We start from the raw sequence: 24,756 nt of genomic DNA, 5'->3' as shown, positions 1-24,756 counted from the left end.
AGCCCCCAGGGCCCTGAGGTTCCTCACAGGCTCCAGCCACCGCTTCCCACCCCAGAGACACAGGTGGCTAGCAGAAGCCATATCTGCATCCCATTCACCTTGGAAACGGAGTCATTGGTAAGGCCAACTCTGAGCCAAGGCTCGGTAATGCCAAAGTCTCATGCTACAAGTGAGCTGGATCCTCTACTCCTCTCAAGGCTGTATTTAAGAACCCCTTTGGCAGACAAGGAAGTCAGAGAGTTGACAAACTTGCTTACAATCATGGACCACCTTGGTTTCTGTGACTACGAAGTTGGGGATTTTCCTATTCTCACAGGGCTGGAAAGGGGCCCTGGCTCTTGGCTTTATCCACTCACTGCTCCATCCAGACAGTCAAGGACAGGGGTCAGGTAGGAGCCACCCAATTTAATTCAGTGTTAAGGAGCCAGAGGGTAACAAAAACCACCATCGTTAATGCCAAGTAGAGGAGTGAGCTTTTAATGCCTCAATTTGCTTTTGTCTCCAGGAGAAAGCTAGAGCATCCAGCTGTGTAAGAGGGGTGAGAGGGGTAGTTATTGAGGTGGCTCGATTCTGAGCAACGGCTCTCCAGGAGGGAGAATGGGCCAGTAGCTGGACACTGAGACCCAGGAACATCCCCAGGGACGATGAACCTAGGCACATTCCTCACTCTTTGTGTCTAAGCTCTTTGAGACAAAGATGACATCGGGGTTCAGCTCTTCATTATATGTGGGAGGTGAACCTGGCTTCTGGGAGCTCTACCCTGACCCAGGAGATGGGGCAGAAAAGCGGCTGCTTCCAGAAGCTGAGAGAAAGGCCTACCCTGCCATCGGCTGCACTGGCAGAGGCAGGCTCTGGGCCTGGATGTTGTTTTCTCAGGTCTGAGGACTGTATTCAGCATCCCTGTGGCTGCCCGGCTCTGGAGCCCAGCCCCCAGGCCTTGTCTGGCCTTGATTCATGGCTAATTTTATCTTTAACCCACAGAGACTGGGTGAGACCCACTATCTGAATGCCAGAGGGCCTGTCCGATTCTAAACAGTCACTGTCAAGAGGAGAGGATCATAATTAATATCAACTGAGATTATTCATAATGTTAGCTACAATCAATACTGCTGCTATTTACAAAGTGCTTCAGTACACACACACATATACACACGCTCTCTTTGGGCCTTCTCAGCAGCTCTGAGGTGCTGGGCAGGGATTTGGAATTCCTATTATTATAAGGGAGAAAGTGAGGTCTAGGAAGCAAAAAAACCAATTGCTCCTGGTTATCAGCTGTGTGTGAGCTGCTTCTGCTGAGGGAGTTGGAGAGAACAGTTATGTTCTGCCTGCCCATTCATCCCTCCATTTCATTCCTCCATTCATTCCTCCATCCATTCTGTCCTTCCTCCATCTAGCATTTATTAAGCACCTACTGTATGCCCCATTCTGTGCTAGATTCTGATCCCTAGGCTGGGACACTTTTCCAGAGAGCAAAAGTTCCTGTGTTCCTGAGAGATGAGTTGGGGGAGGAAGGAAACAGGTCCCATAAGCCCCTGGGAACCTGGGACTGCAGATCAGGGCAGTCCCTGCAGAGCTGGAGTGGGGAGGGACACTCGCTTTTCTTTTCTTTAGGGGGAGAAAACCCTCATGGGGCCTGTGTGATTTGGTTCCGACGGGCACCGCTCCCGATGGGGAGGCTGTAGCTGGGAGTGGGGTGAGGGAGGGGAGACTCCTACAGTAGGCCGTAGAGTCCTTGGCAGGGCTTAGGCCGGAGCCACCTGGCTGGTCTCCGTCTTGGAGGCTGTGACAGAGGCGTCGTCATCACCCAGCGGGTTCTTGCCGCAGCAGATGGTGGTGAGCATGCAGTTTCGGAACTGGAAGGGAAGAGGCATGAGTCAGGCTGTGGGGTCCCCCACGTGCAGAGTGTCGGGCTAATGGTGTGGCCACCCTTCCCTGCTCTGCCCTTCATGGTCTCCCTTCCAATCTGGGTCCCTAGAGGGAACTGGCATCCATTTCTCACTCCCAGAGATGCCGGAAACCAAACCCAGGGCCTTGGCCACCGAGGATACTACCGGGTGCCCATCTGGTCTGGGATTCTATCCTTGCTATGGAGGACGACACTAAAAGCCCCAGGAAAGAAACTGACTTGCCCAAGGGCACACAGCTAGAAAACGGTAGAGCTGGGATTTAAACCTGTCTGCCTGACTCCTGTGACCACATTTTCCTCTGCCGACAGCTTTTTCAGAGAAGCCACTGTCTTTGTGACAGGATAGCTTGAGCCATGCAACCCCTAGAATAAGCCCTTTTGCTCCTTGCTCAGCTTTCCAGAGACTAGCAGCATCTCATTCCCAGTTGCTAGTTTCTGAGAAGCTGAGCAAGGGCAGATTCTCAGCGTGAGCCCAGCAACCTGCATTTCTCACAAGCTCTCAGCTGAGGCTGATGAGGCCACTTTGAGCCACAAGTGTGGCCTCCACTTCCCGCCCAGCCCACAGGCACCTGCTTGTTCATCATGATGTAGATGACAGGGTTGTAGATGGCAGAGCTCTTGGCAAAGAATGCCGGGATGGTCATGAAGATGGGCCCAAAGTTGGAGCCCTGGTGGGTGAAGATGTAGAATGCCACACTGGCATAGGGCACCCAGCAGATCAGGAATGCGATGACCATGATGATGACCATGCGGGTAACTTCCTTCTCAGCCTTCTGGGTGGTGGCCGACTCCTGCTGCTGGGCTGCAGCCTATGGGGTACAAGGGTAGTGTCCAGGCTGTAGTGTCTGGAGCCTGACCCCAGCACCCAGCTCAGGGCCCTGGGGAGCAGAGGGGTGTGTACTCTGCAGGGGCAGGTCATCCCCATTGTACCTCCTTGACTGTGAAGACCAGCTGCCCATAGCAGAAGAAGATGACGACCAGAGGGATGATGAAGTGGACTACGAACATGTAGATGACAAAGGACTCGTTGTTGACCTCGGGCTTGAGTGTGTAGTAGTCGATCCCACACGAGCACTGCATGCCCTCAGGGATATACCTGAGCACAGGGTGAGGGAGGGAGGGGGTTCATCAGTGAGACCCCACCTGTGATGGGCTTGGGATGGGCCTGGCCAGTGTGCTCCCTGGAGCCCCCCAACCCCCTGGTAAAAAGGGGACAATAAAAGACCGACTCCTTTGGTGAGTGCAGTTGATGGCCACGGCAAATGGATCCCTTCTGTGAAACCTCATTGGTATTGCCTGTCTGGTGGCTCAGTGGCTGCTGTCACCAAGTAGGACTACCCAATCTCCCCATTCTGCTGTGACACTTACCCCACACTTCCCTGCTGCCCCAACTGCCTAACATTTCCAGTTCTGCCTTGGAGGCAATTTGGACAAACCAGGTGTGTTCATCACAGGGAAGGAGCATTTCCTAGGTCAAAGGTGGCCCCAGGAGATGCTAAGGGAGCGTGGCACAGTGTTTGGAAACAAGAGACCTCAGGGTATGAGGCTGGGGTGTGGATGGTGATATTGCATTGACCTAAGGAAACTCAACTGGACAAGATGGGGAGAGACTCAGCCAGGGCCTAGAAAGGGACCCCACGCTTACAGAAAGGAGAATGGAGGTGCAGGATGTCTCCGTAACATTCACCAGTCCATCTAGTTCCACCTCCCCTCATCTGAACTTACTTGGCAAACAGTGGGGTGGGGTTGGATGTGACCCAGTTCCCAAGGGTCACAATGTCACCATCTCTCTGTGGTTATTCCAAAAAGTTCATGAAAAGAGGAATTAAAAAAAAGTGCTAGTTTGGGGCTGGCATTGTGGTGCAGTGGGTTAAACCACTGTTTGTAACACCAGCGTTCTGAGTCCCGGCTGTTCTGCTTCTGATCTAGCTCCCTGCTAATGTGCATGGGGAAGCAGAAGATGGCCCAAGAGCTTGGGACTCTGCCACCTCCTGTGCAAGATCTGGATGAGTTCAAGGTTCCTGGCTTCAACATGGCCCAACCCTGGCTTTCGTAGCCAATCAGAGAGTTAGCCAGGGAGTGGAAGATCAGTCTCAGTCTCTCTGTATAATCCAGTCTTTCAAGTAAATATTTTATCACCAATAAAAAGCTAGTTTAAGTCCCGGTGGCGTTGCCTAGCGGCTAAAGTCCTAACCTTGAACACGCCGGGATCCCATATGGGCACCGGTTCTAATCCTGGCAGCTCCACTTCCCATCCAGCTCCCTGCTTGTGGCCTGGGAAAGCAGTCAAGGGCGGCCCAAAGCTTTGGGACCCTGCACCTGCGTGGGAGACTTGGAAGACATTCCTGGTTCCTGGCTTCGGATCAGTGCCGCACCGGCCGTTGCGGCTCACTTGGGGAGTGAATCATCGGACGGAAGATCTTCCCCTCTGTCTCTCCTCCTCTCTGTATATCTGACTTTGTAATAAAAAATAAATCTTTTTTTAAAAAACCTAGTTTAGTACAAAGAATTTTGAAATCCATGTTTTTTATAACATGCACTTCTCACAAATGTTTCAGATGTCACATGCATTTAAGAACTTCAAATTTATTTTTGCATGAAAATAAACAATTCTTAATTCCACTTTCCATGAACTTTTTGAACACTAGCCATCTAGGAAGGCTTGGCTTCCTCTGGTGTAGAGCCCCAAGGTCAGAGGGAGCAGCCCACGGGGCATTGACCTAAAGAGGATTGGAATTTGGCTTAGTTAGGGATTAGGAGTGTGGCCAAGGTGAATGGTTGGGGTGTTCAGGTTTCTCCTTGACGTGGGACCATTACCTGGACCAGCCCATGAGGGGCGGTGCAGCACAGGCCAGGGCCATGATCCAGGTGAAGGCGACACCCATGATGGCGTGGTTCTCGCCGAAGCGGAAGTTGCTCATAGGTTTGCACACCACCACGTATCGTTCAATGGCCAGGACCACCAGAGACCACAGGGCAATCTCACCTGCAAGATAGTCAGTGCTCAGCTCCCCAGCCACCTGCACCCCGCTCTCTCGGGCGCCAACCCCAGAGCCTTAGGATGGGCAGGGCTTGGCCACGGAACAGAGGCGGGAAAGGGGCCCAGCAGTAGGACCAATACACTAAGGGAGGGTGCGTAGAGAAATTTGATTTTTGAGAGTTTGGGGTTCTTGAGGGAGCCTGAAATCAGATAAGGGAACTTGATTGGATGTAGGCTCTGTGGGCGTGGCTGCAGGCAGAGCTCTTAGCTGGGAGGATGGAGGTGAGGGTGCAGGCCTTGAAACCACCGGGCAACATTTTATTCAAAAGACAAAGAACGAAGTAGTAGAATCCAGGACATGCCCTGCACATCTGACAAGAGTTTCTTCTGGGAGAGCAGATCTGCTCTTGCCCAGCCAGACTGGGACATGTCTGAGAGGGAAGGGGCTGCTGGGGATAACCAGTCCTGGCTGTCAGCTGCAAACTGGGAGAAAACTGCAAAGAAGGGGCCACTAACCCCATGGCCCCACACCCTCGGGCCACAGACTGAGGGGTCTGAGGCCACTGAAGGCAGCAGGCACCCAGTGCAGGCCAGAGATGGCACCCTGGACACAGAGACAGAGAGAAGACAGGCCGGGGCCAACATGGAGCTGGGCAGTGCAGGAGCCTCGAGGGACCACAGCCTCACCTGCCAGCTGCTGCCTCCTGACAGCAGCTTCCTGCTACCATGTCCTTGAGGAGACAGTGGTGAGGGCAGGTACTGGAGTCCCCACCACCTACATGGAGGAGCCTGATGGCAATGCCAGCTCCTGGCTCTCACTCACCCCTCACTCAGCAGCTGTGTGTGTTTGGACAGTGAACCAGTAGAGAAACAGGATCTCTCTCTCAAATAAAAGAGTGTAAGGAGAAGGCAAGGCAGGAGAGCCCCCCTCATGGCTCTGAGCTTTTCTGTCACCCAGTTTTGCCTTCATAGCTCTGCCATCTGGATCTAGGCCAGGACACCTCTGCCCTCCTTGATTAAGCTCCTGCCCTCTCTGAGCGTCAGTTGTCTCATCTGCTAAATGGGATCTATCATCCCTGCAGTGCCAGCATCGGTCTTCCAGTCAAGGGAGAAAAGACATTTGAAAGCGCCTTCCAAAGCCAGAGATCACCCCACATGCCTAATGCTTCCCTACAGAAGGGGGCCACATCTATAGGGGACAAGGTCCCCATGACAGACAGCACTCAAATGTGGCACACAACCTAGGGATGGGCTGGGAAGGGAGATGACACATGCCAGGTAGGCAAGCCCATTGCCCAGTACAGGGGAGACTCTAAGGACTGCCCTCTTCCCAGCCCTGTGGGAGACAGGGATCCCTGTTGCTGCCCATCTACCCCAAGCCCAGTTGAGAAGCCCTGACCTTAGCTCTGCTCCTGCCCCTGTGTGACATTAGCAAGTCCTTCTGCCCCTCTGGACCCCAACCTTCTTGCTGGAACATGCAACCCAGGCCCCACTCCCACATACAACCGATGGCCACCCGATGACTGACCGCCTCAGTGATGCGGGGATGGCTTTGGGCATTGCAGTCAGCCATCTTCACCAAGCCTGCGACTCGACATCCTCAGGGGCTCCCATCAAGCCCCCCTACCCCACCAGTACCCCGGCTCCTACCTCCCAGTGTGGCAAAGAAGCCCTCCACATTGCATCCCGTGGGCCCGAAGACGAAGTAGCCATGCAGGGAGGTGTACAGGGTGGTGGTGAAGCCGCCCAAGACCATGAAGAGGTTGGCTACGGCCAAGTTGAGCAGGATGTAGTTGAGGGGCGTGCGTAGCTTCTTATGCTGCACGGTGACGTAGAGCGTGAGGAAGTTGATGGGGAAGCCGAGCATGATGAGCAGGAACATGTAGGCAGCCAGCATGGAGAACTGCCAGGGCTCCGCCAGGTAGTACTGCGGGTACTCGAAGGGGCTGCGCACTACGCCCGTGTGGTTGGAGAAGGGTATGTAGAAGTCCGGACCCTCGGTTCCATTCATGGCTGCGGCCTTGGCGCCTGCCCCACAGGCTACTCCGGTACAAACTTGCTGCTGGGGCCTGAGCTCGGCCACCTAGGGCTCCGGCTGCAAACTCCCAGCTTGGACCCCCCCCCAGGACCCTTATAAAGTGACCTTCCCTCCCTAAGCTCTCGGCTGAGTCAGCACCGGGGAGATTTGGGGGTTATCATAATCATATTAATCCCCACGGTAGCAAGTGCGGGGCCTAATTGGCTTCTGAGAGGGGCCAAGGTGACACCAGGTAGACGCCTGGGCTGGGGAGGAGAGGGACTTGGTACCCTGGGAAAGCAAAGGAGACCACTCCCAACTTGTCAATCCCAGGTTTCCCATGGGAACTTCCATCCATCTCAGACCCAGTGGCCCTGGCCTGGGAATGGCCCAATTTTGCAGGGTCAGTATGAGCTTTCGGATAGGATGTGGACACAGGGCCTCAGTCTGTCCTTCCGTAACATGATGGCAGCAGAGAGCATGCAGGTAGCCCCCTTGCAGGCAGTGGCAGGCTCTCTGCTTATTCTCCCACCAGTCAAGCAGTCCCTTTCCTCTGCTCTCTCTCCCAAAGGGACCACCTGGCTTATACCATCACTGCCTTCCCCCACCCTGCCAAATGAATTCATCTCGGCAGGCTCTGAGCTTTGTGTAGGCAGAGGGCAGTGCTGAACCCATGCCAGCCAGGACCTGGTGCAGCTGAGGAGCTCAGGAGCTGTTCCATGTGCTTGGAGTACACTTGTTTCCTCGTATATTATGCATTTATGTGTGCAGGCCCCTGGAGACACAGATGACAAGAGAGAAAAGGGCCCTGCCTGGAGGGATATGATGGGTGTAGGACTCAGACTGTGGACCATGGAGACAGGGTGCTCCTGCCTGGATTGGGCAGACCATCAGGGAAGTGGCGTTTGAGCTCTGAGGGAGGGAAGGACATGGGCTGGGGAAGCCACTGGCAATAGGTCTTGAGAGACAAGCAAAGGAGTCTGCCTTTATCCAGAGGGCACTGGCTCAGGCAGATCTCTGGGACAGAAATGTGACCCAGTTGTCCCCCAAAGATGGAATGGAGCATGGGGGACCCCAGTGCAAGGAGGAGGCAGACAGTCTCAGGACTTTAGGATGGGGGGAGGGCCAGGACTAGGTGTAGGCATTGCCTTAGTCCCCAGGACTCCTGCCTGGAGAAGAGGCAGGCCTGGATGGACCCTGTGTGGCACACAGGACATGGGATGCCACATGAAGATACCACATGGCAGGTGGCCCACAGGGACTGCTCCTGGGCCAGCAAAACGTACCATGGAAAGGAAGGGGGAGAAAAGGTGGAGCTGATGACCTAGGACGCTGTCTCTAAGAAGCTGTTCTGTTTTTCCCTTTCCTTGCCCAGAATCTTACCACCTCAAATTCCTAGATCTGTCTGCTCAGAGAAATACCCTTCTTCCTGCCAGCCCACCTAGGCTCTAGACCTCTGTCCACACTCAGCAGTGTCCAGGTCTGGCGTGGAGGATGGAGGGAGCACAGAGCAGAGGGTGGGGGCAGTGGTGAGGCATAGCCTCGCATACTTTAAGGCGCTTGACCCGGTCGTTAGACTTGCCACTAATGAGGTCAAGGTGGAAGGTTTGATTTTGACTCAGGGCTGGATAAAAGGAGCGCCAGGGGCTCCCTGGGTCCAGCCTGGTCAACGCCCAGCCCCTTGCCCAGTGCAGCAGTACCTCCCTGCCTTGCTTGTTAAGTTCCGTTGTGCTCTGGTCATGGGGTTTTGGCGCATGTACGGGCTGTAGGGCAAGTAGGTAAGCGCGGGCCTGGGTTCGTCTTGCTCATGACAGGCCTGGCATGTAGTTGGAGAGCCTGAGGGCACTTTCCCCGGCTTTGAGAAAGGGCCAGCGTTTTCTGTTTTGTTCACACAGGTGGTTGCAGGGTCAGTCACACAATGGCCATCCACAAACATCTGCAGAACGAACAAGTGAGTGAATGGCGGAGGGTTGCACCAACAAGGCCCTCTCCAAGGCTCGGCCTCCTCTGTGAGGGACTTGAGCAATCAGTCTCACGGAATGATGGCGGTGACAGGACAGCCAAAGCTGTCCCCTGTGCTCCATATAGCAAGACAATGCTTTTTTTTCCCCCATTTTTTGAAGAAAAAGTGCTATTTTGTTGAGAGTAGCAGACCTGGAGTTAGCTGGAAGGGTGCTTGGAAGCTACCTGAACGCTCTCTGCTGCCATCATGCTATGGAAGGACAGACTGAGGCCCAGTGTCCACAGCGGGTCACCTGTGTCCTGTGACTGTCCCATCCTGGGCTGGGCTGTCACTGGTGTAGTTGGTGCAGCTTCGTGGGGTACCACCCCTCTCTTGTCCTAGGATTATACCTCCCTCCTCATGTGGAAGTGGCTCTCAGGCAAAGGCTGCCAGTGACTCACACTATGGTATAAATGAGTAAAATAGGATTCAGCAGGTGGAAAGACCCCAGCCTGAGTCACACAGGCCCATGTCAGCCAGAGCAGTGGTAGCACCGAGAGAAGGGCCTGGCTTCTGGCCTGTCTCTGTGTTACCCAGAGACCTAGAAGGTTCTGCTTCCCCTCTCTGGGTCTCAGTTTGTTGGGATGAGGAAGATTTAGGGGAGCCACTTGAATCTACAGGGTAGACCTGCCCCACTTGCACTCCCAAGGGCTGGCTTACAGACCTCAGGCCTTACTGCTGAGACATCACTGCCCACCTTTATGCCTGCTCTGGCATCTGACACAGACTGGGCGCAGCTGGTTCTCTCCTGTCCTGTGCCTCAGTGCCATACTCTGTAAAATGGGGAAGGCAACAGTGCCTGTCTGTGGGAGGGGGGTCATGGGGAGCACCTGAGTGCCGACAACACCCATTCCTTATTGAGCCTCTCCATCCTGTTCCCTCTGGGTCTGCTCACTGCTGCCTTTGAGTTTACGGCCAATTGTAGGCGCTCAACTTGTCTATCCACCAGCAAAGAACACTGGGAGAGGAGTCTCTGACCGTAAGGAACCTGGAGCAGAGGGTCAAGGTTGCTCAGCAGAGCTGAGATTTGACCCAGTCCCAGCTACCCCCAGCTGGAATTCTTTCTTCCTGTATTGGGCCTCCTGGGAGGAGGCCGCTGGCCAAGCCCAGCAGGGGTCACCTCTTGCGTCACAGTCCCCTTTGCTGCCCCTCTGGCAGACTGGGGAAATGCTCTGTGAGCCCCGGGATTGGCTGCCACTGAAGACAGACCAGCCCTGTGGGGACTTCCCTCTGGGAGCCAGTGCTTAGGGACTTAGCCTGCAGCCACTAATAGCTCCTAAGCCTCAGCAGGAAAAGGGGCTGCTGGGTCAGCAGCTTCCTCCTCTTCCTCTTCCTCCTCCCCACATTGAGTCACCATGACTGAGTACGGTGGAGGAAGGGAAGGAGAGAGCCCTGGCCTTACTTGCTTCTTTTTCTCTTTCCCTTCTATCCATCCCACTGCTCCCCTAATACTTACTGAATACTTTCTGAGGCTGGGCTCTGGGGTGGCCTAGAGGACCCTGCATTGAATTCCACATAGTCCCTGTCCCAGGGGCTCGCAGGTAGAGAAACTGCTAACTGTGAGACAAGGTGTCAAGGCTATAGGGGCCCAGCAGTGCAAGATGCAGACTAGGAAGATGTTGGGGCAAGCAGACCCTAAGAATGACTGACTTTGGGCAAGAGCCCCTTGGATGTGGATGGCAGCTGGCTACGCAGGCACTGGGCCCAGATAAGTCCCAGTGTTTTAAGCAAGTGGGGTGGGGAGGAGTGTAATCAGGTGTCCACTTTAGAAAAGGTCCTGGTGTCGTGAAGGAAGAGTGTCAGGGAGTTCTAGGGTAGGAGTCTTCTACAGTAAAGCCTCCTGGCTGACCACCCTTACCTTGGATATGGGGCACCTGCCCACCTGTATGACAGCCACGGGGTTCCTAGCTTCAGCAGAGTTGCACACCAGGCCAGGGGACACAGAGCTTGCTGGGGCCAGGCTGGAGACAGGGTCACATCCGATCACCTAGTCCTCCTCTTCCTCGGCTTTCTGCTTCTGGGATCCTCTGAAATGCACATCTCCAGACACCAAGCATCTTCCTTGTGGTGGGTACCCAAGTCACCACTGAGTCCAATCACAGACGCAGGCTGTGGCTGGAAGTTCAGTGTCAGAGCTGGACAGAAGCAAACTGAGCCTGGACAAGGACTGGACATGGCCGGACCAGGACGCGCTGGGGCTGAAGGAGCAGCAGATTGTGATGAATACCCGCACCCAGGGCTGGAGAACCGCAGTGGCTCAAGACTTAGCTCATGAATGCAAGGGAAGAGACTTCCCCTGAGCCCCAATTTCATCATCTGCCTAATGGGCAACCCTGGGGGGCAGTGAGGGTTGTGAGGGACTTCCACACCTTCATGGAAAACGCCCATCATGGAAAGTCTGCATGGGTTTAACATTTCACACCAAAAATAAATATGTCGTTTATTTCCATTTTTCTATCAACTTTTCCAAGTGCCCTTGTAGATAAGGCATGGAAAATGTTCAGATAAACTGACTGGGAGCTCCGGTCAGAATTAGCTAATTAGCTCTGGATGCTCAGCTTCCAGGGGCAGCATGCCCAGTGCCATGCTGGCTTTCGTGTGTGTGTGTGTGTGTGTGTGTGTGTGTGTGTTGGGTGGGGGGCGGGGGGAGCCCGGGGCTGGGCCCCTCCCTTGCCACCAGCCAGAGACCATCTGATCTGTCACTGTGATTGACGCCTGTTGGGTTAGCTGGAGCTGTTTTCTCCCTCTCCACTCTTTTTCCCAGCCATATGCAAATGATTTCAGTTCAAGTAACGCGCTAATGGAAATCCTAACACATTAATAAATGTTTAGCGAGAGAGAGCATGCATGATCGTAAGTAATTAGACACTCAACGGAGGAGTTCTGTTGGCACAACTGTCTGGCTCTCTTTCTTTATTTTCCTCCCTCATCTCCAAAGAGAGGTGCAGAAGGAGGCAGGGAGAAGGGGGCTGGCTGGGGTGGGGGCAGGGGTCCCCTGCAGCTGCTCCCCCTGCCATGGTCACATGCACCGGCTCCTCCAGCTCCCTGTCTCCTGCCTTCCCATTTCCAGTGGGAACAGGGCTCTAGGACAGGGTGGCACGCCCTGTTTTGCTACCTCCCTCAGGAGCAGGCCACACACATGGGGATGAGAGCAAGGTGCCAGGGATGCACAAACGGGGGTGGGGGCTGCACCTTCTGCTCCCCAACCCCAACAACTGCAAAATGGAAATGTAAGCTCTCCCCACACACACTTGAGGGGGAAGTGAGACCACAAGTGGAGTGGTATGTGGCTGGCACAGAAAAGGCCCCAGGAAGTGCAAGCTCTCTTTCCCCAGCTCCTCACTGGTGATGCCTTCCCCGCCTCAGGTTGAGGGACTGGCCTCAGAGCAGGCCAAGGACAGTCCTAGGGAGTCCACTTCCCTGAGGAGAGGAGGGGACAGGGCTGGTCCCACTGCCAGGCTGTGGGGAGTGGGAGAGCTGAAGGAGGCAGGCTCCAGAACCTCTCCACCACTTCTTTGGAGCCAGGTATCCTATTTTCTTGTCAAGATGAATCCGCACTAAGGCAAAACAAACAAAAAACCTCACTCCCCTACTTTTTCCCATATTGCCATTTCGATTAGATTAAATTTTAAGAGCACGCAAATGTAATGTTCCTTTTGGATCAAATTAGAAACAGGTGCACTTTTGCATAAGGAAATTAAGCTGCAGACAATATGAAGATTTGCTAAAACGCAGACACTGATGAAAATAAGTAGCCCTTTTATTTGTCGTTATTGAGGCGATCTGTGGGCCAAGTGTGCATGTGGACAGTCTGACAGATCTGTGGACTTGAGCCGGCTGCCACGAAAATGTGCAGCTCTACTGGAAGTCACTGATTTTTTTCCTTAGAAAATGTATATAATATACTCTTTCCCCACCTCTGGGTGCTATTTACAAGGCATGGAATGCTAAAAATAGGAATTCCATCGGTATTCAAGGTCCTTTCCTAAAATATAAACTTCATCTGGGCAGGGGACACTCGGTAAGCTTAATTCCTTCCTCCTGTGCAGCACTGGGAGACAGCTGCAGGCAGCCGCCGGCCTGAGGGCACAGCGCACGGTCAGGGGCCCGCGTCATCAATGCGCCTCCGGCAGTAGGGGCAGCAGGTGTGTTGAAGCACCAGCAGCTCGTAGTCCTCCGAATGGAACATCTGAGGAAAGACGACCTTGGCCTTGACTCCAGCCCACAACCCTGGGTTAACCCCAAGCCCTAAGCCAGGGCCTGACAGTGAGGCAGGGCACTCTACACCAAGCTACACTGGCGCTCCTGGATGAAGCACAGGGCCAGGCGCTGCCCACTCCAGGCGCATGCGAAATGCAGGGGAGGGGCAGGGAACAGGGAGAACCCAGTCTCATTTCCCAGCTCAGAGTCCTGGCCATGGAGAGCTACTGAGCTCCTCCCTACACCCAGCCACCCCAGGTCATGCGGGGAGTGGAAACGCAGTAAGCATGCAGACAGCAAGGACGCACACAGGGGCTGCTGGCAGGGGTTGCGTACCTGGAAGCAGGAGGGACACATGGTGATGGGGGCATCAGGCAGCAGCGAGCGGAAGTACTGCCACTGCAGGGGCGGAGGCCAGCGCTTGATGAGGACGTCCCGGCGGCTCATGGAGCGTAGCACTGACCGGCTCACCACGATGGGCACGAACTCTGAGCCACCTTGCTGCAGGGCCAGGAGGGAAAGCAGAGCACCCTCAGTATGCAAGGGCACCACTTCGGGGTGTATCAGGATCTTGCAATCTCTGGGGATGGCTAGGGAGAGCCCACTTCCTCTGATCCCAGGTGGCCCTGACACAGACAAGTTCCTAGAGCCGGCACTGAAGCTGTTTATCTCTGGAGACAGCCCAGCCTCACAGGAAAGGGTCCTGGTTCATCCTTCTGGAAGCTCTGGCCAGAGGGTCCCCGTGTGCACAGGACAGGGCCCTCCCAACAAGCCGTGTGTGCCTCGGGAGCCGGTCCTCACCTCAAAACTCAGTTTCGCCGTAAACGGGTCGTCGTCTCCCATGGATTCCTGGGTCTCCTCCAGCCTCAGCGTCTGGGAATCTGGGGAAACTGGTCAAGGATGGACCCATACTGCACATCTTGGTCACACCCAGCTGAGCATGTGAGGTGTCCTGGGGTGAGCGGTGACAGCAGTCATGGGCTGGGTCTCCCTGTTGCATTTTCTTGTTAACTATGCTCCTCAACTCACAGTCCAGGGAAGGTGGCATCACCTGTGTGCTTGCTGGCAAGGTACTGACTCAGCTGTTGTGTGCCCACAAAGGCTCCAGGGTTGTGACAGGTTCATATCCTGGGTGCTTAGCCCTAGAGTACAGACCCTAAGCCTGGACTGTTCGCATGGTCCTTCTTCCTGGGCACAGGATAAGCTGAGGTGCACTCTGGGATTTTTACTGACACAGCTGAGTTTCCAGGTCTAGGGACTGCAGTCCAATGGGATGCAGGGTTGGCACCCCTGGTCGCCTACTCTGTGGCATGGGGACAGGGCAGTGCTGACTAAGGATGGAACTGCCCAGAGACCAGCAGAGCTGGAGAAGCCCAAAGACAACCTTCTAGAGCTTAGAGTAAGGCCCTGGATCCCACAGGGTTTCAACTATTGGGTGTCTTCAGGCCCTTTTGTAGTGCTGCCCCTTTAGGTCACGATTCCTGTCATTTGCATGGATAAGTGGCATGTCCAGAAAAGTTGGGGCCAGCAACATAGATATCACATGCCGTGTTCACCACTTATCAGCTGCAGGTGGCCAGGTGCATGGCCAGTGTCTTTCAGAAGCAAGGGAAGGTATGTGGGTAGGTGGGAGACCCCCACAAGAAGGAAGCATAGGGGAAGACCAAGGGGTCAATGGCCGCAGTGTCGCTGGCCCCCACCTTGCTGCCCAGTAGGCTCCTCCAACCTCTCTGAGGGCACGGGGTTAGGCTCAGCAGAGTTCAGCATCCTCCAAGCCTCATCCTGCCCTGGCAAGGCCTGGCCTCCAAGGGTCCCCTGCTTTGCCCCAGAATGAGCACACTGCTGGCCCAGCGGGCTCCACCCAGGGCACAGGATACTGCTGCCTGTGGTCTCCTGCCATTTGCTCTCCCGCTTGTGTCTCGGCGCCTCCAGGTCAATGAGTGAGACAGCTTCTTCATCAGTGATGCCCTCCTCCAGGTAGAACTCAACCAGGTGCAGCACCTCTGGAAGACATAGGGCACAGAGGCAGCTGGAGTGCCCACAGTTCTTTTCTCATCTACTGACAGGCCAGGATAAGCAGAGGCAGTGGGCCATCCCTTCGTGTAAGAGAGGGTGGGGTGGGATGGGAGTGGAGACAAAATGAGGACAAACACCAGGTAGGTGTCTTCAGCTCCCCCCCCCGCCCCACTGTAGGAGCTGGGCAGGCTCCTCTCCGGGTTGGGGCTCTGAGACTCTGTCATCACTGGAGGGGCACGAACATGGGAGTCACCCTGGTCTCTGTGCCAGGGCACTGTTCACACTAGGTCCTGCTGGGTTTGACTAAGGAACGTGCTTTAAGTGGGCAGCCTGGGCCCATCTCTGGGGACCTGGCAGTGGCCCTGTGTGTCAGGAGACATGGTAGTCAGCAGTGAGTGTGCCCACCAGCCTGGCTACCCCTCAGACCTGCAACGGGACTTACCATAGGAAGAGGCAGAGAAGACGAAGGGCTGGCGGCAATTGATGCAGACAGTGCCCAGGTTGTTGAGCAGGGGGTTGTTGGTGGAACAACGGTAGCACAAGGGCACCAGCTCCTGCAGGACACAACACAGACTGCCCAGGGGACACCAGACTCTGGTTTGGGGACCCCAGGCCCTGGCTGCTACGAGGACCAGCTCCCTGGGGCAGGGCATGGCTCTGTTCTGTGGTGAAGCTGCACAAAGGCTTCCAGTAATGGCAGAGGCCCCACCTCCTCCCCACAGGTAGAGCTCAGCAAGACCCTCGGCTACTCAGTGGCCCGTTTATCCTCACGGCCACTGCGGGAGAGGTACCACACACGTCCTCCTTGAGACACAGCTAGGAAGCGGTGTTGCTGGTGAAGAGATTTGATGCTGAGTCCCTGCTCAGAGCTTGAAGGAAGGGCTGTGACAGACAGCAGCCAGCTGGACTGAAAGCAAGTGGGCTGGGCAGAACTGGCTGCAGAGTCACTACTTCATGCTAGAAAGGGGGTGGGTTAGGGTGGAGGATCCTAGCATGAGGGCATGTCAGAAGCTAGACTGGCGGTGTGGAAGGGACCAGGCCCCAGACCACGTGGGCTGGGGCCCCAGGAGGAGCAAGGGAGCCTAGGGGAAGGTTTGGGGGCCAGGAAAGCGTGGGGGACTATGAAACAGAGGGTGCAGATGGAGCGCTGTGAATGGAAGCCGTGGGCAGGCCAAAGCTCCCACAGGGACGAGCTCAGAACTCTCAAGGATAGATCAGTCTTCTCCTACACAACTGAGGCTGGGCGGAAGTCCTCATAAGACTCTGGAGAGGCAAGGCAGAGCCCTGGGAGAGGAGCTGTGTCCTCACCTCACTGTCATGGAACGGCTTAGACCGGATGGTCAGGCTGCCCAGCTCGATGGACTTCTGGAACCTGGCAGGGACCTTCAGGCCCTGTAGCTTGTCGTAGGCATGCCGGGCCAGCTTGTAGGCACCCAATGCCTTGCTCTGCTTGGCCAGGGTGAAGAGTGTATTCCTGCCATCAATAGCATTAAGGAGGGCAGAGACCACTTTGGGAGGGAGCCCAGCACTGCAGCACGTCTTGTGTTAGTGCCAGGACGCAGGCACGAGCCTGAGGAGCCCTTGGCTCCCTTGTGAGATGTAATTATATTTCTAAGAGAGCAAAGGCCAGGGATTTTTCCACAAATAAAAGCAGTGTCATTTCCATTAATATTTTAGCCTAGTAAGGAGGTTCTCTGGGCCTCTGATGGCTCATCTTGTACTCTGATCAAGCCAAAACAGCTCTCCTTGCTGTGACTGGTTGGAACAAGTGCCCTCTCACTCCAGCTCCAGGCCTGGCCTGCCTGGGGAGCAGCCTCAGGCCTGGTTCAGAGGCCACTGGGTACTCAGCACCCTGCGTCTATACTTCACCAGGGACCCACTGGGGCCTGAAGCTGAAGGGCCTTTGTGCTCTGTCTCAGGTCACCTGGGACACTGGCTGGGCCCAGGGTCTGCTTGTTGTCCCCGCAACCTCTCCCTGGTAAGTCTCAGTTCAGTACTGATCTCCCAAGTCCCAGCCTCCCACTTCAGAACTCTCAGGACCTTAAAGATGTTGGCCATTTCCTATAGTTCCTGGCCACACAATCCCGTCAAGTCCATTCTCTGCCTATGGCTCCACAGTGGCTCTCAGTGGCCCAGGACAGACAACCTCGCCAGAGCCCTCAGGTTCTCTGCAGTGCTGCCCCCTTCCTTATGCACTCTGGGTGCCCTGCTGGCTCATGTACACCACTGTCTTCCCTGGCTGCCTCTGCCTGCAGGATGCATACTGTTTCCTCCAGGCAGCCTTCCCTGACCAGGGCCAACCTTGGCTGCCTTCCATCCCCAGGCACAGCTCACATTCACAGATCCAGGCCCTGACACTAATCACCAATACCCAGATAGCAGCTTTGTCACCTGCTGCCTAACCCAGTGTGTGGGACACAGAAGGTGCCCTCTATAACTGGGGTGAATGATCCCCCACCTGGGGAGACCAGGCATTTGGCCTGCTACATCCTCCCGATCAGTCCCACCCTTACCCCACGGGTTCCAGGAGGGCCTGGGACCATGTGTCAGTTGGAGACCTGCTCAGCTCAGCCTGGCATGGGTTCCTCAGCCTCCCTGGCTGAGCCTCTTCAACAGCCAAACAGCAGCGGGCAGGCAGGCGCTCTCCCTTCCCCAGGGCTGCGGGAGAGAGGGAAGCTTCTGCCAGTAAAGTGCTCTAGAAAGAACATCTCGAGGCCATTAGACGAGGGGTGGGACCAAGCGAGCGGGAGAGCAAGGATACACTTTAGAGATGCCCAGGGGAGTGTCCTTGGTCAGGCTGTGCAGCAGGAACCTGGAGATGTTGAATAGGGTTTCGGGAAGATGGAAACTGAATGGCTCCTCCTGCCGCAAGAGAAGAGAGAAAGTAAATGAGGACTGAATCCCTCAAAGGCTTCGCGCCGTCTCCACCAACAGCACACGTGGGGCACTCCAAGGTCTCGGGGTGCACACATGTTCAGTATACTGGGGGCAGGGAATGATACCCCAAGAGATGAGCTGCTCAAGACACTGACTAGATGGAACAGAGGTGGGATTAAAAACCCACGTGACTGCAGCAGGAGAATTCTTTTCTTCCTAGCTACATGGTTCCTGGTGTTGCTCCTGACTCCACTTCCCTGAGCCCAACTTGACTGTATTTAATTCTAAAAGAGAGATCCTGGATGCCACTTAGGGCATCACCAGCAACACACTTCCTTGAAGAAAGGCATCTAGTCTTTCCAGGAGCAGCCAGCACATCTCTGGGCTGTGCAGAAACAGCCAGCACACAGCACATGTGGGGTTTCACAAGCTCCTCACCATAACCTGGTGCGGTCACTGGTGCTTGGCACACTCTAGTGGGATGAACAGGACTCCTGACACAGAGACTACTGGGAACCCAGCATAGCAAATACAGGAAGGGGAATCTGGCATGCTGCACACAGACCACCTCTTCTAGCAAACCTGTAGATGATGATGATTAAGGCGAATCAGCCTGGCTCCTGCCCCAAACATGTGAACAGCATGAAACTGACATTTCCCACAGAGCCTGGCTGGGTCCTACTCACGGGATACATCCCCGACTGGTATAAACTCAGGCAAACTCACTTGGCTTTTTACTTCTTTGCCTCCAAAGCCCAGCATTTTCTCTTTAGTTGCTATTTAAATTTCCACAGCCTCTCTTAGCTGTGAGAACTCAAGAAAACCTGAGACTACATCCTTTCCTGGGTGAGAGCCAGGATGAAGCCTGCCTCTGCTTCTGCACTAGGTGTGGAAGCTAAGAAACGCCCCACTGAGAGCGAAGTGGGGCTCCTCAGGATGAGCGCCTCGCCTCTGGGAAAGAAGTCACCCACCACAAGGAGCTGCACTTTCCCTCCCAGTTGCCCGGACTGCCCTGAGCCAGTGCCACGCTGCCCCACGCCACGCCTAACTACTACTCACTTACAGACCTCTGCATGGGCTGAGCCCTCTGCCAGGATGCCCCTCATTTCCCTCCTTCATCCACCCCATTCATACTTGTCTTCCTCCTCCTGGCTCAGGGGCCATAGCCTCCAGAGCCTCTCTTCACGCCTCTAAGCTCTTCTCTTCAGGGACTGTCCTGTTAACTAGACTGCAGACTCCATCGTTCACCACCATGTCCCAAGGCCTTGTCACAGAGCCTGTCACACAGCACGCCTTTGCTGAAGGGACGAAAAGCACTAGCCGGACCCAGACTCCCTGCTCCCCTGCCCTCCTGCCAGCTCAGCTCTTCGCTCAGGGTTGGCTCAGGCTGGGATCCGACTTCTGAGTCCAAGTCTGGTCTCTTTGGGTTGCATCTTTCTAGGTGAGCACCTCAGAGAGACGTGCGGCCCAAGATGCTCCCATCTCTGGGAAGGCAGACGGGAGGAGGGAAGAGCTCCTGTGAGCACCCTGATGCTGCAGTGGGAAGAGAGGCAGAGTGGAGCCTGTCAGAGGAGGCTTTCTGACCACATCTTTCCAAAAGACAAAGAGGGGTGGTCACAGACCTGGTGGGGTAGAGCGAGGGGGTGTGTTGGAGGAAGGGTGGGGCCCTCCAGAAGTTACAGGCACAGGAGATGCTGAGCCTCAGGATAGCTGGAGGAAAGCTGATGGAAAGAGCTGAGGCTTGTGTGAGGCCACCCCCAGGCCTTCTTGCAAGTGCTTCATCACCAACTTATTTCACCCCCACAACCTTCAAAAGTAAGTACTATTATCTTCTGTATTTTGCAGTGAAGGCAGCTGAATCACAGGAGATACATGACTTGCCCAAGATCACATAGTGTAGCTGGAACGTGGAGCCTTCAGAATTCACTCTCCAAACCGTCCTACATCTGTCCCTTGCATAAATGGTGTGGTATTTGTAGAGTACATACACGTCCTCCCCAAGCCTTCTAGTCACCTCTACGTTACGTGTGCCACCTAACACATGGTCTGCTGTGTTAACAGTTGTCACACTGTTTAAGGGGTAATGGTAAAAAAAAAAAAGTCCCACATATTCAGCACGGATGCAATTTTTTCTGAATACTTGTGATTCTTGGTTGGTTCCGTTATGGATGTGGAGCCATGGACAGGCAGCCTGCCTGCTCCATGTGAGAGAGCAGAGGGGGCACAGGCTAACAGTCTGTTGAGACTCAGATACTGAATCTGCTGCTTAGCAGCTGTGAGGCCCTGACCTCTGCCCACACCTCAGTTTCCCATCTGTAAAATGGGGATAGTGGTCCTGTACAGTGTGACTGGGAGAATGAATTGAGAGGTGATTATTATAAGGCTCTTGGCATACTGATTGATGATGCATAGTGCTCAGAACAAGCTGTCTTCTAATGTGTCTCCAGCCTCCCAGACAGGACGGCCTCCTACTGCAGGAGCTGACCCAACATGCACCATGTGCAGACACGGGACAAGGATGCTGTGTACTGCCTGCCCCACGATGACAGTTACAGCAGGGCTGGTGCTTAGTCACAGATACCAGCATCCCACGATGGGTGAGCCCTGGCTGTTCTGTTAATGACCTAGCTCCCTGCTAATGCAGCTGGAAAGGTGCTGGAAGATGGCTTCAAATAAACAAATAAAATTTAGACCCCATGTACCCACCTACATGGGAGAGTTGAATTGAGTTCCAGACTCCTGGCTTTAGTCTGGCCCTGGCTCAGCCCCAGTCCCAGAAGTTGCAGCCATCTGGGGAGTGAACTAGCGGATGGAAAATCTCTCTTGCTCGCTGTCACTCTGCCCTTCAAATAAACAAGTAAATCCTAAAAGACAGAGAGAAAGAGGGGGAGCAGGGCAGAGAGAGAGAAAGAGAGGGAGAGAAAAGGAAACAGAGAGAATGCCTTTTGGGTGGGCCTTTGGCATAGCAGTTAAGACACTATGTTGGATTCCCACATTCCATATTTGAGTGCCTAGGTTTGAGTGCCTACTTTCAAGTCTACCTTCCTACTAAAGCAGACTCTGGAAAGCAGCAATGATGGACCAAGTAATTTGGGTCCCTTGGCACCTATATGGGAGATGTGAGTGGAATTCTCAGTTTCTGGTTTTGGAGGGCATTTGGGGAGTGAGCCAACCGAGGGAGACTTGTGCGTCTGCCTGTTAATTTGCCTCTTTGCCTTTCAAAGAAAACAAATAAATAAAGCTTGGAAAATGGCTTCATCAGATAGAATCACTGAGTGGCTGGGTAACTGATGCTCAAATAATCCCTTGTATTTCACAGATAGGAAACTGAGAGTCAGAGATGGAATGTGAATTGCTCATGAACTCACAGCAAGCTGATGGCAGGGCGAGGAGAGAATTCAAGCCTTTGGTTTATTCTGGGCTTCATCCATCTAGAGATGGGAGTGAACCCAGAGCTGTCCTGAGCTGTCACAGTCTGAACCAAGCACCTACAAAGGCCTGTCCCAGCTGTGGACTACAAACCAGGAGCCCAATGCTTGCTGCAAGTCCAACAAGTAGCAGATCAAAGCCTTTTTTCTCCAGAGGAGACCAGGATCTCCCAGCAGCACACCACACCTCTGAGGGTTATGTCTTCACTCCATGGCAGCTGCCCTTTAAGACAGATGCAGTGTCCAGCTCAGCAGGCAGTGCCCCTCAGGCACCATTTCCTGGTCCCCTTACCGTGTATCGCTGAATGGCGTGGTAGCCGTGGTATAGCTCAGCCAAGTGCTGGAAGTGGTGGAATTTGCCAACCATCAAGTCCTGCTGGGCGGGATCTGCTGTGCACAAGGAGGCGAGGTGAATCAAACTGAACAGTGCTTGTGCCTAAGCACCGGCCACAGAAGAAACAGCAAGGAGACAGCACCACAGTCAGCATCAGTTATTCCAAAGCCCTAGTCCTACCCCAAGGATAGGAGCACAGAGGGGCAGTGATGAGAAAGGGAGTGCCTAGGAGTGGGAGCCACCCCAAGATGCTGAAGTCTTAGCTGGGCAGAGCAGACAGCTTGGAAACAATTGAGGACATTCTCCCAGGCCCCTCAGACCTCACACTGCATCCTTCCAGGTCATTCCATGGAAGGAGCAGCAGCTGTGGCGAGAAGGGTTCCCCAGCAACCCAGGCCTGCTTACTTTGGGCCTCTCTGCTCCGTGCCACTTCCAGCAGCAGCACAAATCACAGAGCAGACAGAACCTTACAAAGCAAGCAGGATGGGGTGTCCTAAGAGGATGGGTCAGAGGAGCTCAGGAAGGAACTGGGGCTTGATAGAGGTCCCCTCTGCGTCCAGAACTCCTTCCATGTATCATGGGAAATATTGTGAAAGCAAGACATGTTGAGACAGTCTTCCTGCCTGGTTCGAGTGAGAATCCGGGGTGTGTTATTGTAAAGTGATCTCCTGTTCATCATCTTACTTAAACTTTTTTTTTAAAGCCAGTGCTCACCCAGTCTAGCCATGGGCTGCCAGGTAGGACTGGAGAGAGGTGCTCTGAATTAGCAACATAGGGTGAGACCTCCCAATCGCAACCCAGGCAGCCTCCAAACCACCCCTATACTTACTGCAAACTGGAAAAAGATGACACCGTAGATTACGCTGCTGCAAGACAGGCTGATGGACAATACACTCAATAAACAAGCCCAGGGCTTTCATTAAAACAGCCTAGCTCTTCTGATGTTTATCTTGGTGCCAGAGCGTGGCTGGGGAAGAGAATGGCCTGGCCCATGTTCCCTTACCTTGAGCTATCTCGAGGCACTGCATGGACAGCATCCAGTAATAATAGGCGGCGTCATTAAACCTGCTCTCCACCACAGCGTTGTGTGTGAGCTGCTCCAGTACCTTGACCGCTTCCCTCTGCCGCCCGGCCTTGTGGAACGCTGTGGGCACAAGAGCATATGCGGGTTGGGAGCCCACCAAGCAGGCAAGGGAAGGTTCTGTAGGGGTTGTGGGGGACGGCTTTGGAAGGAGGACACTCTAGAGCATCTATAGTGCCTGGGTGCTGGGCTCCTGCTCAGGCAAAGGGCTATGAATAACTGAGACTACATCCTGAAAAAAGTAGAGTGAGATACACTTCCCTGAGGCTAGGAAAAGGCAACCGATTTTGGTAAAGCATGGCAGAAAGAAAAAACAAGGGCTCAAACTATACAGCAAAGTCTGGCAATGCAGTCTGCTGATCTTTGGTAGGGTTCTGTCCCCTCCCCTTTTCTAGGACAAAGCTAATGGAGGAACTTAACCATTTACAAAGCGCTTTCTCTCCTAATTTCCTCACAGGGACATCACAACATAGGAAAAAGGGGTGGAGACACAGTATCACATCCAAGGTCAAAGAACCAGCCCGGCTCAAGCCCTCAGTTGGTTTTCAACTGGAGTGCTTTCTGACAATGATCTTCAAAGATCTGGCTTCATTCTTGAAACCCAATACTACACAAATAAGCCGCAAACTCTCAGTCCTCCCTAGGACAAACCTTCCCTGGCATCTCCCCCGCGGTCAGCCCCTCAGGACACTGGGGGCTGCCAGCAAAGCACCTGTGGCTGTGACACTTGCCCACCTGTGGGTGTCCAGATGAGCTCAACCCTTTGCCTCAGAGAAGAAAAGGCCTGGCCTCTGTCCCATTCTCCCCCTCCAATCTCTTGTCTGAGCACCAAGTTACTATGGCGATGGATTCTTGGAAGGGCAGATGCAAACAGATGGATAGGTTGATGTGTTTTGCCCAAACATGCATATACTTCAGCAACTGGGTGCTGGCCCTGCTGAAGCAGGGGAGAACATGCAGTCCTTCAGCCGGGCTTTTAACTGCAGGACTCCTACAGGGAGACATTTGTTCTGCAATGGGTCCGGAGGTGGCAACTGTTACCATATAGAAGTGCAAATGAGATGCTATGGATATGACACGCCCAGCTTCAATTAAAGACATCCTAAACAGGCAGCAAAACACAGGTGGAAGAATCAGGTTTCCCAGCTGGATGGATCCTGGTCCAACTCTGACTCTACCGCTTGGTCTCGCAACTTTGTATGGCACACAGAACCTGTGTCTCTGTGGCTCTTTTGGCATGATTCAAGGTTATGCAGGTTAAGTGCCCAGCCGGTGCCTGATGCAGGAAAGGCAGCCGATTTCTAAATCACGACTCCCACGACCAGTTAAAGCTCTCTTGCTCAGTTACTATCACAGCTACTGCCCAACTGCGCGTTTTACGCACTGAAGGCTGAAGAGCAGAGGCAGCCCCTCAACTGGCGGCAGAAGAGTTTCCATTTTCAGTAGAGGAATGAGGAGGTGAGCATGCTACACACTCGGGCTGTCTTCTCTCTCATTTTGCCACTACACCCTGGCACCAATGACCTCTCTGCTGCTTCCCATCTATAGGACTTCAGGCAAATGCCTTTACCTCCTTACAGTTCCGTTTGCTCATCTGTAAAATGGAAATATAAACAACAGTACTGACAGCATGTGAGTGTGGTGAAGATTAAATGAGAAGACAGACTGGTGTGTGTAGTAGTGCTTTGCTCAGTAACCACAGCACCTCAGAAACGAGACAGAAGCTGAAGGGTCTTGCAGACAGTAAGGGGCTCAAGAGTGTGTGTCTCCACAGCCTACATCCTTTCCACTGCCCCCACATCTCACTCCCAAACATGACCACATCTATATGGAATACAGATTATCTTGGCATTTGCAGGTGGGAGGGGCCTGGACAGTGCCTAACCCTGTTCCTCCTGCAAGGTGTCAGTCTGCA

At 54.1% G+C, this 24,756-nt stretch overlaps 2 protein-coding genes across 5 annotated transcripts in view; both read right to left on the bottom strand.

The window, feature by feature from the left end:
* Nucleotides 1–1,619: 1,619 nt before the first annotated feature.
* Nucleotides 1,620–6,993, bottom strand: RHO (rhodopsin). Its single transcript, XM_040994897.1, has 5 exons — nt 6,537–6,993; nt 4,724–4,892; nt 2,837–3,002; nt 2,476–2,715; nt 1,620–1,853 (listed from the first exon to the last, which is right to left on the bottom strand). The coding sequence occupies exons 1-5, from the start codon at nt 6,895–6,897 to the stop codon at nt 1,743–1,745; spliced, it is 1,047 nt and encodes a 348-aa protein (XP_040850831.1). The 5' UTR covers nt 6,898–6,993; the 3' UTR covers nt 1,620–1,742.
* Nucleotides 6,994–12,974: 5,981 nt separating this feature from the next.
* The window catches only part of IFT122 (intraflagellar transport 122), a 68,066-nt gene continuing 56,284 nt past the window's right edge, over nt 12,975–24,756 (bottom strand). For 2 of the 4 annotated variants that reach the window (XM_040995233.1, XM_040995236.1), the window contains 9 exons: nt 22,764–22,904; nt 21,719–21,816; nt 17,883–17,983; nt 16,430–16,595; nt 15,564–15,675; nt 14,983–15,108; nt 13,907–13,986; nt 13,442–13,606; nt 12,975–13,094 (listed from right to left, as the gene is read on the bottom strand). In XM_040995233.1, the coding sequence (XP_040851167.1) occupies nt 13,005–13,094; nt 13,442–13,606; nt 13,907–13,986; nt 14,983–15,108; nt 15,564–15,675; nt 16,430–16,595; nt 17,883–17,983; nt 21,719–21,816; nt 22,764–22,904 (1,079 nt within the window). In that variant the 3' untranslated portion in view covers nt 12,975–13,004. The remainder of the gene's footprint in view (nt 13,095–13,441; nt 13,607–13,906; nt 13,987–14,982; nt 15,109–15,563; nt 15,676–16,429; nt 16,596–17,882; nt 17,984–21,718; nt 21,817–22,763; nt 22,905–24,756) is intronic. The other 2 variants (XM_040995234.1, XM_040995237.1) reach the window with 1 other exon arrangement.

This window comes from Ochotona curzoniae, unplaced genomic scaffold (assembly GCF_017591425.1).
Source record: "Ochotona curzoniae isolate NIBS_2020 unplaced genomic scaffold, NIBS_Ocur_1.0 contig_908, whole genome shotgun sequence".
Lineage (NCBI taxonomy): Eukaryota > Metazoa > Chordata > Mammalia > Lagomorpha > Ochotonidae > Ochotona > Ochotona curzoniae.
The sequence above is the reverse complement of the archived record's forward strand: the minus strand, read 5'-3'. Positions and strand labels throughout refer to the sequence as shown.

Coding starts and splice junctions, on each gene's coding strand:
- RHO (XM_040994897.1), bottom strand. CDS start 6,897: ATGAATGGAACCGAGGGTCCGGACTTCTACATACCCTTCTCCAACCAC. Junction 2,716..2,836: donor TGGTCTTCACAGTCAAGGAG/GTACAATGGGGA, acceptor TGTACCCCATAG/GCTGCAGCCCAGCAGCAGGA. Junction 1,854..2,475: donor ACATCATGATGAACAAGCAG/GTGCCTGTGGGC, acceptor CTTCCCTTCCAG/TTCCGAAACTGCATGCTCAC.